The 17,639-nt window shown below is 37.9% G+C and overlaps 1 protein-coding gene across 1 annotated transcript in view; it reads left to right on the top strand.

Moving 5' to 3' along the window:
* The window catches only part of LOC150092654 (uncharacterized), a 115,186-nt gene that overhangs the window by 22,395 nt on the left and 75,152 nt on the right, over nucleotides 1–17,639 (top strand). The window contains exon 2 of the mRNA XM_090414600.1: nucleotides 4,556–5,078. Within this exon, the coding sequence (XP_090270726.1) occupies nucleotides 4,562–5,078 (517 nt within the window). The 5' untranslated portion in view covers nucleotides 4,556–4,561. The remainder of the gene's footprint in view (nucleotides 1–4,555; nucleotides 5,079–17,639) is intronic.

Below are 17,639 nucleotides of genomic sequence, written 5' to 3'. Positions count from 1 at the left end.
GTGGTCCCTAACTCTAATGCATATTTAATGTCTGAACTTATGTGGGTTCTATGGTCGATTTTCTTGAGTTTACGGGACGAAAAACCTGAGTTTCTGGGAGAAAAAACAATAGTCAGTTATTATTATTATTTTTAATTTTTATAATCTGAGAGACCTCTAGGGAATCAAAGAGACTCATCAAGGGAGGCTATAAATCACCCAAACCAGCTATCAAACCTTCTCTTAAATTCATTTACACTAGATGCATTCACTACCCCTAAAGGCAAACTAATCTACTAACTCACTGCTCTGTGAAAGAAAAACCTAGCTCTTATCCCTTTTTTGACTTCACAGTCAAACTTAAATTCCATGGATGCCCCCGTGTTCTCTCCCTGCCTTCAATGTAACGAAAATTTTCATCAGCTGATGTCCTATAACACCCATTTAAATGTTTATAGACCTCTATCATATCACCTCTCTTTCTCCTATTAACCACAATCTGTAATCCATATACTTGCAATCTGTTTTCATAATCTAATTCCCATAATCCGGATATAATCTTTGTAACTCTTCTTTGCACCTTTCCACAGCTTCTTTATTCCATTGGAATCCTGGTGACTAAATCTGTGCACAGTAATCCAGGTGTGCTCTTATCAATGCCTTATAAAGAGGCAAAACGACTTCCATATCCTTACATGTCAAGGTTCGCTCAACATCTCAATTATCCTCTGAGATGTATTTGCAACTTTTGCTATATGACTTTTGTACTTCAAATTCCTATCTCCACCAATATACGCCAAGATCCCTAGCCTCCTCAGTTTCTTGTAGCATAACTCCGCTAACATAATATGCACTGGAAATCTCATCACGCAAAAGTGCATAATTTACTAACATTAAACTGATAGCCATTTTCGTTTGCCCAAATTTCCAGCATATCAAATTATTTTGTAAGTGCTGAATATTGGTAGCATTTCTAATTGCCCTGCCTATCTTGGCATCATCAGCAAACAATTGCACATCTGATGTTAGACTCTGCCTGAAGTCATTAATGTATAGATTGAACAATAATGGCCCAAGGACTGAACCATGAGGTACACTACCGGTCATCTTAAATCTGGCAGATTCACATCCACTGTATACCAGTTGTTGATATCTGTCTGTCAACGATCCCTTGATCCAAGTCAAGAGTTTATATTCCAACATTATCATAATATATCCATTCACTTTATCGCCCGTAGCATTGTTATAAAATGTGAGCCAATTGCTAAAACATGACCTTCCTCCGGAACAGACCAATATGGTCTACACCCGTAGTTAGTGTTATGATGATGATGACCTTCCTTTCGTAAACCTATGCTGTTCCCTGCATATTACAGCATGTTTGTCTACCCATTTCTGTATGCGAGTTCTCACCAACTTCTCGTTCACAGCTTCACACGAGTTCATAACTTTTCTAAAATCTTCACTACTACACCAATGATACCGATAGGTCGGTAGTTAGACACATCCTTGTACAATGGAACTATCATACATTCCTTCCATTCACGAGTATCATTCCTGAGCTGAGACTGAAGTTATACAAACATGTTAAAGATCTAGCCAATTCGGCTGAACATTCCTTTAGCAAACGTGCTGATATTCCATCAGTCCCTATAGACAAATTCTTAATCAGGATATACAGCAGCTCTTCAACCTCATTTTCATGCACCTCTAACTCTTTTCAATGTAGCAGTAGCAGTGCATCATGTTACATACTCCTGGTTGATATATTTTAGCAAAGTGAGCACTCATTAATTGAACAATCTCATTAGCTTTCGTCACTCGAGTACCATCTGCAGTCAATAAAGTTATTCTTTCACATTCATTCTTACTTTTGCTTGCAGCTTAACAATAAAATTCTTTTGGATTGCCTTTCGCTTGCATGCCTAATTTCTTTTCATACTCCGATTTAGCCTTCCACACAATGCTCGTTACTTTTCTGGCCTGAGCTTCATATATTTCATAACTCCTCTCACTCTTATGCTCATGATATTCTTTCCACATCATGTTCTTCTTGTGAATCTCTTGCTTAATAAGGTTTCACATCCATTTCACTCCCAAGCTGTTTATTCTTCGAAAACTAGGGATGCATTCAGATACCACCTCAGTTACTGAATAGAAAAGATTCTTATGCATTGCTGACATTTTTCCCATTCACTAACTAATACCATTGGACCAAAGATATTATTATCCTATGTTGATCACAATTTCCAGCTTTGTAGTTCTGCATGTAACCTGTTCTAATCGGAGCATCAATACAATTAGATACTTCCCAAGAAAGCATAACATGATCACTCTCACCAACTGGTGGTAAAATAGCCATATTCTTAACACAGAGAGACCCCTTTTGACGCTATGAGCAAATCCAATACTTTTTGACCCCGAGTTCCTTCTTTCACATGCTGCTTGAGAACGTTGTCTTGCAACAATTCAACAAATTCCTCTTCTTTCTTATCATGAGATATCTCTTCTACCCAATCAATGTTTGGAAAATTAAAGTCACTCATAATGATCACTTCTTTAGTACTCATAAGGCTAAATTGGCGCTGTATTTCTTCGTTCCCTGCAACTGAGCTGCCAAGTCTGCAGATATTTTTAGTCGTTAAAAATTATTCTTTTAAGGAAATTTCCAACTCACCTCGACAGATGATGTCCTTTTTTTATTTTAAAATTATATATATATATATATGAGTTCGATTCTCGACGTGATGAGAGAATCTTTATCTGGGCTTTTTCAATTTAATGTGAGTTAACGGATCTCACACGGCGGCAGCAGGGATTTTTTATTCCTCATACAAGCAAATCGCCCATGAGAACACACGCAATTTACAGACGAAATACACTGTTGGCAGTGGTGGCCAGTAGATGGCGGTGCGTGTTGATAGTAATGTGTGGTTGGATGTAGTTGTACAGTAGGATTAAGTAGGGGAGACGTGCATTGTTAGAAGTAGACTAGTGTGCTCTCCCACAAATCCTTGGATTCCCTAGAAGTGTTAAATAATAACAATAGCTTAACACTGAGAATTTGTACTTTTAATTACATTTAAATATATACTATCAAAATTCTTTTGTTTTGTCGCAACAGTACAGTTATTAGAGGTATAAAAACCAAATTTCCCAGTGTGTTTTATGTAATGTTTTTTTGGGGGATTTTGTTTACCATGTTTTGATAAATTTCCTGAGGTTTACTTGTGCAATATTTGTGATAAGACTAGACATATTATTAATATGCATAAAACTGTACTTTTTATTTCTGACCATCGTTTACTGATGATGTTAGAGTATAAAAAATCTGTAAACAGGAAAAAAAATGTAAATATAATAAAATTAATATACATACAGTATAAAAATCTTATACCCTTTTTAATTATATACTAAAATGAAACACATTTCCGAAATTAGGAAAGTGATGTTGTAGGCTTTGATGGATTAACAAGACTCATTGCAGAAGGTCCATCTACTCTTCAGTTGCCATTTTTTTTTTCTTTCAAAAACGACATTTCTTCCCCCGCTCATGAGACCTATACTTCGACATCTTGTTTTCTCATCATCACATACAGTATCTCTCTCCTACATTTATCTGATAGATACTGATTTACCAATGACATACCAATCATATTCTCTCTTAGTTGCTAAATAGTTGGACATCATGACATTTCAACTTCAGTTGAAAAGACTTGGAATTACATCTTGGATATGAGGAACTTTTATAATGACTTTTCTAATGAAGGAATTAGTTGACCACATATAGAAGTCACAGGATTTTTCTTCCCTGAAGTTTGGTTTTCCTCACCCCACAAACTAGAGAATACATGCATGTATTGTCTCTTACGTGCAATAACTCACTGGCCTCATAGCCTTAGTTGGTTTGGCTATGAGGCCAGTGAGTAATTCTAATAATAATTCTAATTCTAATAATAATCCTTAGTAATTCTAACCAACCAATCTAACTGTGGAGCGCTGCAAATCGCATATGTTCAGTTTTTCTTTATAACTAGCAGACATGAGACAATCTTCGTCACTTACTTCTGGAATTTCTCCAGTGTTTTCTTATTAACCAGTTAACTTAGTGGCCAGACCTACATGTAGTAATTGAGATGTGGTTGATGACTCTTATACAATGGTAATGTCACTTCGTTAACTCTGTTTTTTTTTTAAATTTTTTATAATGAGCTTATTAGTTACCTTATAATTCTCTGGGTGATTTTCACAAGTTTTATCTTATGTTCCCGAAACTTACAACTCCTGCCCAGTGTCATTCCCGCATCTACTTAATGCGACACAGTTCCAATAATCACTTCTGACCACAACACAGAATCTTAAACATAAAAATATTGAAATGATATATTCCAACTTATCTGTACATTGTAAAAGTCAATTCTAAAGTAAATAATGCATACTAAATGAGAAAATTCTTCCTTATGGGCAGTGATTGATCAGATTTTTAATATAAACTTACCTAAACAAAAATTGTGTAAGAAATATTTTTCTTTTATATTGATACCCATTGTACTGTTATTTTTCTCATTTGTAATAGGTTAAAATGATGAAAGGTTTCAAATTATTGTGGTGTATACAACAGTCAAAGCATTTTCCTGTAAGTACGTTATTTGACAACTCATGTCATCAGTTTGCATTCGGTAGGTGTTTATCGAGTCTCTGTAAAAGAACAAAAGAACTCAGTTCCCAAAATATATTGCTTAGCAATAATGGTGATGGTCATGCTGTTTTCTATGATAGTTTGAGCACTCACTCTGCACCTAAGAATTACAAAAACGCTGAAGAATTCTCATTTCCTGAAATGGAAGTAAAAATTCATATATGTGAAGAGCTGTACAGAAAATGGAAAAAAGAGAAAAGATTTCAGCACGTACCAGAGGGAGGATTGACATTTAATGTGAAATATGTGGATACTGGTGCAGTGTGCAGTGAACAAGAGAAGAATGAAGGACCAGTTATTGTTGCTCTTCATGGAGCTCCAGGATCATATAGAGACTTTGCAAATCTTATTTCCACATTCCATCAATACGGAGTAAGAGTAGCTGTACCAAACTTCCCAGGTATGGTAATTTGATCTTGTTTTCTTTTGATCTGTTATAACTGAGTAAATACCAATTCTGCAAAGCAACTAATTTTCATATCGTTTGGAATTTATTGTAAATACTGTAACATTGGAACTAATATATTCCCCACTAAAAATTTATTATAAGCACTTATTACTAGCAACAACAGCTTCAAGTTTTTCTGGTACCAAGTTATAACTTTAAGTTAATATGATTATATTCATTTAAGTTAATATATCGCAGAACTGCTTATTGTCATGTAAAACAGGACAATAAGCGTTTTGTGAAATGAAAACAGCTAAGTGAAATGAAAATAATCACAAATTAATATATTAATATAGGGGTCATGAGTGTGAATCATTGACTCACGTGTATTTATTTGAAAGTTGGTTGCAACGGAAGCCATGACACCTTTGTCTCACAACTTTACACAAATATGCTTCAACAATGAAAATGTGCACTAAAATAGCATATTTTCATATTAAATTCCCACCTTCTTGATGCACGTTATACCTTATCCTTTGCGCCAAATTGAACGTTCTGCCAACCAAAATGGGTTTGCTTTCATGCTCACGTGGTTCAATCTAATTGTATTTGAGTGAATCGCAATGATTTTATTGTTATTACAAGGTACCATGCCTCCAGGGAGCAAGGGACTCATTGAAGGAGGCCACATTTTTGTTTGTTTGTTTGTTTACCGTATCTTTCTAATTCTCGTTTGAGAAGGCTGTCTTGGTTTTAGTCGCGTTTGTCAGAAAACTAATAATGATACGTCAACATTGCATATTAATTTTTTTCAGTAGTGGTGTTGACCTGCGTAAGAAGATTAACGTGAGTGGTGAGACTGATGATTCTGTTAATTGAGATGAATATTCAAATGAGTTTGACTTATCATTTCCTAGTGAGAATGCAGGTGCGCCACAAGAAAACTCAATAATTTAACAATATGATCGGACAGTCAATGGCAGTATTTTGAACAAACATCCATGGCTTGAAATAACCGACAGCAACTATTGGAAGTAATATGCATGCATGCAAAAATAACAACAGTGTGTGGCGATTCAAACAGCACTATACGAGGGAGGTCTGGAAAGTTCTGATAAACACCTATAACAAAATGATATTAAAGCGACTGGTTATCGTGTGATTATATAATCGCAAGAAAAGAACTACTAAAGAAAGTAAGTAAGCATCAATACATAAGAAGTTGAATGAACATCACATTTCACTTGCTCATTATAAAGCTGAGCAAATCATAGAAGAAAGTAAGCTAAATAAATTGACAACAGTAGTTGATAAATGTCACGAAAAGCATTTAAAGTCTACAATCAGTGTTTTCAGTACAGTATACAGTTTGATAAAGTGTAACCGTCCAGTGTCAGGCATAACAAATAAATAATGCTACAAAACAAAAATGGCTTAAACCTTGGCATGCGCAAATTCACGGCGAACAGCAACGTTAATTGGCAAACACATTTTATCGTAGATGCTTTTTACCGTCGGCTACACCCTCTATCCAAAAAGAAACCGAACTTTTCGAAAATAGAAGAAACTAGTGGCGCCACCTATTGTATCTTTTTGTTGTCGAAAGCGGCAAACCTTAATTAGTGTTGTGTCAACTGTTTATGACATATGTTTCATTAGAAGGCGAGTTACAGTGCCAAGAGTGACACACAGTTTTGACGAACGGTCGGAAAATTAGTTGCCAACAAAGAGCTGAGATTGACTTTTGTGTTCGACTTGGTAAACGTTTTACTGAAACGCATCAAATGCTTCAAAAAGCATACGGTGATGATTTGAAGACAGAGTAAAAGATGAGTTATGAATTGGGGATTCCAAAAATCAATTGTGCACAACATTTTGACCGAGAGTTTGGGACTTCGTAAATTGAATTCGCGATTTGTTCCTCACAAGTTAACCGGCTACCAAAAAATGTATCGAATTGAACACTGCAAGGACCTCATTAAAACCGCTCGTAAGGAATCAAACTTCCTTGAAATGATCGTTCCTGGTTACGAAATGTGGTGTTTTGAGTCCGAAACAAAGCGCCAGAGTGCTGAGTGGAGACCACCAGAAGAGGAGTATCCGAAAAAAAAGCCGCTTCGAGAAGTGAAAGATGATTGTTTTTTTGTTTCTATGATTCCAAAGGGCATTATCCACAAAGAATTCGTTCCGCCTGGCCAAACGGTCAATGATGAGTTTTATCTCGAAGTTTTGAAGCGATTGATAGCGAGAATTCGTCGCATACGGCATGAATATCGTGATGACTGACAGTTCATCAAAACACACTGTCACTCTTCGCACCATAACCGGCTTCTAATGAAACAAATGTCATAAACAGTTGATACCGTTTCCACTTTTGTGTGGAAACTTTGTTGTCGAAAGCGGCAGCCTTCACTAATGAAGGTTGCCACTTTCGACAACAAAGAGATACAACAGGTGGCGCTATTAATTCCTTCTATTTAAAAAAAAAAGTTCGGTTTCTTTTTGGACAGAGGGTGTATTATTATTATTATGTGACACCTCTAGGGAGTCCAAAGATTCATTGAAGGAGAGTGTGCCAACAGCATCGAACGATCCCTTCCAACTACTAACCTTGTCAAACTTGCTTAACTTTTCTTCCCACCACCAGTCCTGTTCTCAAAAATATCCTCTGAATTAATCCTATAGAAACCCCTTCAGCAATTTAAATGTCTCAATCATATCTCCCCTTTTCCGCCTATCAACCAATTTCTGCAACCCACAAACCTTCAACCTGTTTTCATAAGGTTCATTCCATAGACCTGCTATCATCTTGTTCACTCGCCTCTGGATCCTCTCAACCTCCTCCCCATCAAGAAGAAACCTAGGTGACCAAATCTGAGCACAGAGTTCGGGATGGGGTCTTATCAAGGCGCGATACAGAGGAACAATAACTTGCTTATCTCTGCTCGTCAAAGTATTCTTCAGCATCCAAGTGATTTGATGAGCTGATTTAGCCACTTTTGTGATGTGTTCCCTAAACTTCAACTCCCTATCCACCAACACTCCCAAGTCCCTGGCCTCATCAATCTCCTGGAGCACAGTTCCACCAATGTGATATACTGTTGCTAATCTTTTCACCCCCAAAATGCATAACCTTACATTTTTCCACATTAAATTGACATCCATTCTCCTTAGCCCAGACCACCAATCTATCCAAATCATCCTGCAAAATTTTGACATCTTTTGCATTCACTATTGCCCTACCCAACTTAGCATCATCAGCGAACAAATGAACCATTCCTCTCAGATCCTTTCCTATATCATTAATGAACAAATTAAACAGCAGTGGTCCAAGAACAGAACTCTGCGGCACACCACTAGTCACAGGCCGTTTTTTGGACTCTACTCCTGAGTAAACTACTCTCTGGTATCTCTCCATCAACCACCCTCCTATCCATCTCACCAATCCTATATCCATTCCCATATATTGCAGTTTACGGATTAGACTTCCATGTGGTATCCTGTCAAAAGCCTTAGCCAGGTCCAGCAGTATCACTGTAAACCCATTACCCTTCTCCAGTTCAGCCGTCACTGTGTTATAAAACCAGAGCAAATTACTGAGGCATGATCTACCCTTCACAAAACCATGCTGTCTCGCATACAGTATCTCATTTTCATCAATCCATTCCTGTATTTTTTCCTTGACTACTTTCTCCAAGACCTTGATAACAACTCCTGATATGCTGATTGGTTGGTAATTTGCAACAGTAGTCTTGGATCCTCCTTTATGCAGTGGAACTATTTTCCCCTCTTTCCACCCCCTTCAGGACTAAACCAGACCCGAGACTCAGATTAAACAATAAAGTCAAGAGCACTGACAATTCTTTAGCCGCTTCACATAAGACCTGTGCTGATATACCATTCAATCCCACAGATGTATTCACATTAAGGTTCTGTAATAGACTATTCACCTCCACTTCATTCACCAGAATTCCCATATAAACTAATGGTTCCTTCATTCCTTCAATGTCACCACATGGATGATATATTCTTGCAAAGTGCTCACTCAGTAATTCCACTATATCGACTGATTCAGTTACCTTCCTACCATCGGCGTGCCTTAAAATCATTCTGTCGTGTGCAGTTTTTCTTTTACTAGCAGCATATTGAAAGAACTGTTTGAGATTCTCTTTAGCTTGCATGGCTAATTTCCTTTCATAATCCGTTTTTGCTTTTCTCACCACACTCGTTACCCTTCTGACCTGCACTTTATACCGTTCATATGCCTGCAGGTCACCTTTCTCCTTAAATTCCTTCCACAGTTGTTTCTTTTTTTGCAACTCAAGTTTAATGGTGTTATTCATCCATTTAACCTCTACTTGATTTACTATTTGGACTCTAGGTATACATTCAGCCATAACCTCCTGCAAATGATCTTTAACCACTTATCATGCACTATCAACATCCAGCCCTTGCAGTTTTACATGCTATGGCACTGAACCAAGCAATCTCCTAAGCTTGTCATACTGACCAGCACAGTAATTCCACATGTACCCTGTCTTAATCGAAAATTTCAGACATTTAGCCACCTCCCAGGTCAAGACCCTATGATCACTCTCACCAATAGGTGGCAACATGGTCATATTCATTACAGTGAAATTCTCAGATGCTATTACTAGGTCAAGCACTCTCGAACCCCTAGTATTTTCTATTACATGCTGTCTCAGCTAGTTATCCCTCAGTAATTGGATAAAATCCAGTTCCTTCCTCACATGTGTCCTCTCCTCCTTCCAATCAATGTTACCGTAGTTGAAATCCCCCATAATAATTACCCTCCTTGCACTCATTTTATGAATTTTCCTATGCATATTATCTCCACCATCTATTCCATCACCTGGTCTATAGCAGCACCCAACTGTACATTTTGTTCTGTTCGTCTCAATCTCACACCAAATAGCCTCAAATGAGCTCTTTTCACTATCCTGCAATACAACTTCTATTTTCTTTGGTTGCAGTTCATCAGCTATGATCAATAACACTCCTCACCCCATTTTATTCTCTCTGTCCCTCCTGAGCACACTATATCCTACACATTCAATCCCACTAACTATATCATCTTCTGTCAGCCATGTTTCACTAATGCCAATAACCTGTGGCCAGGAAGAGCCAACTAAGGCCAAAAATTCTTCCTTCTTGTTCCTAATATTCCTGGCATTAGTATACATGAAATGCAGAAGCCTGTTAGATCCACACCTATCTTGATGCCTTATACTAACTATCCCATTCTGATTTCTTGTCCTTCGTATTGGCTCGGGTACATTATAAGCATTATTACACTTAACTCCTTAATAGTTCAAGTTTCCCTGAATTTGCACATCCACTCTCACTTCACTCAGCAACACTTTTTCCAGTCTTCGCACACCAAATCCATTCAAATGTAAGCCATCCATCTTGTACAAATCCTTTCGCCCATCAAACTCACTCCACACATCAACAAACTCCACACTACACTGTCTGCATAATCTGCGCATAAAGTCATTTGCGATTATGGCCCTCCTTCTAAACTCTTCTCTGTCATACCATGGAAAAACAGGCTCACTATCCTAACTCTGTCACTCTTTTCTTTCGCTACCTCTAATAATTCCATCACGTCCTCTCTCATTTCAAATTTATCTCCTTTCAAATCATTTCGTTCCAATTGCTGGGGGGAATCTTATCCCCCTCTCCCATTTGACATTTATAGTTAAGGATTCTGGACACCCATTGGTCTAATTTATTTATGATTGAATTCTATACACTTCTTAAACAATATTCTCTTAAACAATAATAACAACAACATACAGAAAAAAAAAAAAAAACCCATATGCATTTGCAAGTGGATAAAGGAAAACTGTAGTAGTAATGGATGAAGATACAATGAGAGATAGATTGACCTCCTTTTACTGGATATGGCTACTTATCAAAAAATAAATTATAATCCTACCCGATCATAACATAATTAGATAACTGAATAAAATCCTTGATGAAGTGGTTGCTGGGATGATGATACACTGAAGAAACTATACACTTTTCTTTTGGAAGAGGGATTCTTCATTTTTATGGTCTGAAAATTCATGAAGAAGGCTGCCCTATGAGACTTATTGTGAAAAAAAAATGTTGAGTACATCGATCAATGTAGATTATTTATCAAGAATTCGCCACATTTTCTTGAGAAAAATCAATGATATTTCCATATAAATGTTGGATATTTTAATCAGCTTTGACATTGTTTTTCTCTGTTCACTAACAACTCCTTGACTTATAGAAATCATCATATTTATATGGAACACTTTGCATTCTATATGAAGATATTCAAATTTGTTTTACAATTAGGATAGTTTAGCTGGGAAAATAGGATCTATAAATGAAGTGAGTATACAGCTGCCGAGCATCCTCTGTCTCCACCATTGGCTGATTATTATCTAACACATCTAGAAGATACTTTATTTTCAATTTCATCTTCAACCCACTTTCTGGATCTGCTATGTTGATATATTTGCAATTTGGTGGCATTCTGAAAATGAACTTAACAACCTTAATACATCAAATCGACATCCTGTATTCATGTCTTTAGTTCACCATGGTTAAGATTTCTGGGAGTATCTAACTTACCTGCATGTCCTCTGGTATTTTGTAAACCCAGTACATATCAGAAATGTACGTTTACTGGCATATATACGACATATGCACATTATATATATATACAGGGTGTTCGGGATAAATTTGACAGTTTCGTAAGGAAAAAGAAAATCTTCTTTGTATCTATTAAATTTAATGAATTGACAAAAAAACATTACAGGCAGAGTTAATTACAATACTATCAACAAGATTTACTCAAAATAACCACCATTAGCATCGATCACAGCTTCAATTCTGCTTCGGAACCTCGAACAAGCTGATGCTACAGTCTCCCTGGGAAGGGCCGCAAAAACTGTTTTAATTTTATCCATTAACTGGGCTTTTGTATTACTGGAAGTGCGATTGGTGTCTTTTTCAACTGCGCCCCATACAAAATAATCCATGGGGTTAAGGTCTGGGGAGTTTGGAGGCCAAACATTTGGACTGGTGAAGTCGTAGAAATTTTCAGACAACCATTTTTGACTTTTCCCAGAGGTGTGGCAAGGGGCCGAATCCTGCTGCCATACATACGGCCTACCATTGGCTACCCTTGTTATCCAGGGCTTGACTACAGTTAGCAACTCCACGAACAAAGCCCGAATTCCAATGCCAGGGTTCTTCAACACCTGTTCCTGCAGATTTGCGAGGAATTCTGCTGTACAAACGCAATCAGATCGTCTGCTAGGGATCTTTCTTCTTGCTACATCCTCGTAGTCACCATTGCAAGTCTCTAGTTCATGCCTGATTGTTTTTACTGTATTCAGGGAGCATTGGGCAGCAGTCGTAATATCCTTATTTTGATGGCGGGCACGAATCATCATGATACAAGTTATTCTCTTCCATGATTCAGGTGGGTTCCAGCTATCCATCCTTTCTGACATCTTGTATATGAATGAAGAAGGGTCCAAACTTTTAAATGAAGAGAAGTGTGTGTTAATACATGTAACTTACGGAAAAATATAATTAATTATAAATATGTCAAATTTATCCCGAACACCCTGTATATATATAATGTATGCATGTATGTATGATATCCTATATCATTAATGAACAAATTAAACAGCAGTGGTCCAAGAACAGATCCTTGTGGCACACCACTAGTCACAGGCTGTCTTGTGGACTCTACTCCTGAATAAACCACTCTCTGATATCTCTCTGTCAACTATCCTCCTATCCATCTCACCAACCCTATATCCATCCCCATATGCTGCAATTTACTGATTAGAATTCCATGTGGTATCCTGTCAAAGGCCTTAGCAAGGTCCAGTAGAATCACTGTAAACCCATTACCCTTATCCAGTTCAGCTGTCACTGTGTTATAATACGTGAGCAAGTTACTGAGGCATGACCCACCCTTCACAAAACCATGCTGTCCCCGATACAGTATCCCATTTTCATCTATCCAATCTTGTATTTTCCTCCTGACTATTTTCTCCAAGACCTTGATAACGATATCATATCATATCATATCAGGAATCGTTATCATAAATATTATGCTGATTGGCCGGTAATTTTCAACAGCAGCCTTGGAACCACCTTTATGCAGCGAAACTATTTTCCCTTCTTTCCACCCCATTGGGACTGATCCAGACCCGAGGCTCAAATTAAACAAAATGGTCAAGGGCACTGACAATTCTTTAGCCACTTCACGTACAACACGAGCTGGTATACCATCCAATCCCACAGATGTATTGACATTGAGGATCTGTAATAGACTATTTACCTCTACTTCATTCATCTCAATTCCAGTATAAGCTGTTGGTTCTTCCATTCCTGCAATGTCACCACCTGGATGATATACTCTTGCAAAGTGCTCGCTCAGTAATTCCACTATATCGACTGATTCGGTTACCTCCCTACCCTCAGCATTTTTTAAAATCATTCTGCCATGAACATTTTTCCTTTAATCGCAACATATTGAAAAAACTGTTTGGGATTCTCTTTAGCCTGCATGGCTAATTTTCTTTTGTAGTCTGCTTTTGCTTTTCTTACCACCCTTGTTACCATCCTGGCCTGAGCTTTATACTCTTCCTGCACCTGCTGGTCACCTTTCTCCATAAATTCCCTCCACAATTGTTTCTTTTTTTGCAGCTCAAGCTTAATAGTGTTATTCATCCATTTAACCTCTACTTGATTTATTATTCGGACTTTTGGTATACAGTAAACCATTGCCTCCTGCAAACACTTCTTAACCACCTCCCATGCACTATCAACATCCAGCCGTTCCAGTTTTACATGCCATGGCACTGAGCTTAGCACACTCTAAGCTTGTCATACTTACCAGCCCAGTAATTCCACATGTACCCTCCCTTAATTGTAAATTCCACTCCTTTAGCCACCTCCCAAGTCATGACCTTATGATCATCCTCACCAATTGGTGGCAACATAGTCATGTTCGTTACAGCCACATTCTCAGATGCAATTACTAGGTCAAGCACTCTCTTCCCCCTAGTATTTTCCACTACATGCTGTCGCAGATAGTTGTCCCTTAATAACCGCATAAAATCCAATTCCTTCCTTCCATGTGCCCTCTCCTCTTTCCAGTCAATGTTACCATAATTAAAATCACCCATAATAATTACCCTCCTTCCACTCATTTTTTTCTATTTGCCTATGCATGTTATCCTCACCATCTATTCCATCACCTGCTCTATAGCAGCACCCAATTGTATATTTTGTTCTGCTAGACTCTATCTCACACCAAATAGTCTCAAATGTGCTCTTTTCTCTATCCTGCAGCACAACTTCTATACTCCTTAGCTGCAACTCATCAGCTATCATCAATAACACTCCTTCCCTCTTTTTATTCTCCTTGTCACTCCTGAACACGCTATATCCGTCGTATTCAATCCCACTAGCTTTATCGTCTTCTGTCAGCCATGTTTCACTAATACCAACAACCTGTGGCCTGGAAGTGCCAACCAAGGCCAAAAACTCTTATTCTTGTTCCTAATACTCCTGGCATTAGTGTACATGCATTGCAGAAGCCCATTAGTCCCATCCCTACTTTGATGCCTTATACTAACTATCCCATTCTGATCTGTTGTCCTTCGTACTTGCTCGGGTATATTATACTCATTCATACACTCAACTGCCTCCCTAAAGTCTGCATATCTACCCCCCCCCCTTAATAAATCTAGTTTCCCTGAGTCTGTACATCCACTTCCACTTTATTCATCAACACTTTTTCAAGTCTCCGTACACCAATTCCATTCAAACGTACCCCATCCATCTTATATAAATACTTTCGCCCATCAAATTCACTCCACACATCCACAAATTTCACACCAATCTCGATGCATAACCCACGCATAAAGTCATTGGCAATTATGGCCCTCCTTCTAAACACTTCGCTGTCATACCGCGGTAAGATACTCACCATCCTAACTCTCTCACTCTTCTCTTTTGCTACCGCAAGTAATTCCCTCACATCCTCTATCATTTCCATTTTGTCTTTCAAATCATTTTTTCCTGCCACGATTATCATCTCTTTCACCCTCTGTTTTTGCACTCGAATAGATTCGCTGACATTCTTTATGTTCACACCTGGCTGGTACTATTTCATCAAACTCTCAACTGTCACACCTCTTAATATCGAATCTCCATACAGCACTCGCTCCTTCATTTTATTTACGTTTACGAACATTCTATTATTTTTCGTAACAGACTTTCGCCGTTTATTAGTCTGTATATTCAGCACACATTTTTCCATATGCTTTAGTTGCCGCTTTGCTCTGTGTATCGCTCCGCTCAACTGAGCGATTTCACTACTTGCGTCTATCTCACCATTTTCATTATCAATTAAATCATCCATTCGTTCTATATTTCTACCTTCATTTACACTTTCAATGAAGTTCTCACACCTATCTGGTACTACCTCGCAATTCCTTATCACATCGCTAATTTCTATATTCTGGCTATCTTTAACGATCTCACTCTTGCCACCCAAAACATGCTTGAGATCCTCATTCTCCTTACACTTTCTGCACATACTAACTCCACTATCACCATCTAACCAGACTCTCACTGCTCTTCGCAAAGCATACATCTCACAGACAGCACATTGCAGAAACTCTTTTATATCAAAACTCTTAAACAAATATGGTGACCTGACCACCATTTTTTTTATTGGTGCCATATGTACGCTATCTTATCTTAAAAATAATAATTAAAATAAGACAGAAAACACACAAAAATCGCACAGACACACCAAAAAACAAAAAGCAAACAATATTATGTAAAATTCTAGTAAAATTGCCAATGATAACATAAAATACTACTAATCTTTTCAGGAGCTCTCGACAAGCCGATGATCATATCAGTGCAACACCTACCATGGATGATTTGGATAGATTGGAGGTGTGGGCTAAGGAGAATGGATGTCAATTTAATATGACAAAATGTAAGATTATACATTTTGGGGTGAAAAGATTAGCAGCAGTTTACTACATTGGTGGAACTGTACTCCGGGAAATTGATGTGGCACGAGATTTAGGAGTGTTGGTGGATAAGGAGTTGAAGTTTAGGGGGCACATTGCAAAAGTGGCCAAATCAGTTAATCAAATCACTTGGTTGCTGAAGAATACATTGACAAGCAGAGACAAGCAGGTTATTGTTCCTCTGTATTAAGCCTTGATAAGACCCCATCTCGACTACTGTGCCTAGATTTGGTCACCTAGGTTTCTTCTTGATGGGGAGGAGGTTGAGAGGATCCAGAGGCGAGTGACTAAGATGATAGCAAGTCTGTGGAATGAACCTTATGAGAACAGGTTGAGGATTTGTGGGTTGCAGAAATTGGTTGATAGGTGGAAAAGGGGTGATATGAATCAGACATTCAAATTACTGAAGGGATTCTATAAGATTAATTCAGAAGATATTTTTGAGAACAGGGCTGGTTGTGGGAGGACTAGGGGACATCCATGGAAACTGGACAAAAGTGTCGTTAGTAAGGGTGTTAGAGCTGGGTTCTTTACTTTTAGAGTGGTGAATGAGTGGAATGGGCTGCCAGAGTCTGTGGTGGATGCTGTGACAGTGAATGAGTTTAAGGCAAGGTATGATAGATACTGTGTAAATGTCAAATAGTTGTGATGGACATGATGTTTAGGGCCTCCCTCGATGAGTCTAAGGACTCCCTTGAGTTGCCCGTAATAATAATAATAATAATAATAATAATAATAATAATAATATATAGGGCTGGTTTTATCATTAGGCGAACCTAGACTATCGCCTAGCAGCGCCAAATTTTGCTAGATAGTTCGGGGAAAAATTACAACCTTCGAATAAATTAATAAAACCTTGATTATTAATAAAAAACTGAAATAAGCCAGGCCATCCTGGTGCTCGCTGATGATTATTTCTCGATTTCTTCCCTCCCCTGCTCTTTGTATACTTAACCTCGCATGCAGAGATTTTTCCTCCTGGCATCTGTCCCAAGATGAGCAGGGAAGTTCCAGGGTATTCCCTCAAACTAACAATCAGTGGTTGCGACTATCCGACTGTTCTCACTTCTTATCTTCATTCCCTATAGGCTAAATTCTGTTGATTTTTAGATTAAGCCCTGTTTTTGCAAGCTCTCTGAGGTATGAGAAGTTGGGGATTACGTAATTCATTTTCTCACAGAATCGTCTTGTTAATTCAGTTCAGTTTATTCTAAAGCGGTATAAGAATGTCGTGGGAATTTTCATAGAATTGCAGTTGCAGGGATTCTGATTGGTAGTATTTGTGAAATAAGACCTCTGATTGGTCTTTCTCTTACATCATCTCTTACATCTTACATCTAGGATTTACGACGAGAACTCAAAAAAAGGTCGAAACCGGTCTGAGTAGTGACCTTCTCCCATAATGTATAACAGCATACATCTCCTAGGAGATGTGTTTTACATTATGGGAAAATACTGAGGATAGTGATCAGGGCTTACTCCACCTTTATTACGAGTT

The sequence above is a fragment of the Typopeltis vanoorti genome, chromosome 25, assembly GCF_054136105.1.
Source record: "Typopeltis vanoorti isolate ZY-2024b chromosome 25, IOZ_Tvanoo_1.0, whole genome shotgun sequence".
Lineage (NCBI taxonomy): Eukaryota > Metazoa > Arthropoda > Arachnida > Uropygi > Thelyphonidae > Typopeltis > Typopeltis vanoorti.
The sequence above is the reverse complement of the archived record's forward strand: the minus strand, read 5'-3'. Positions and strand labels throughout refer to the sequence as shown.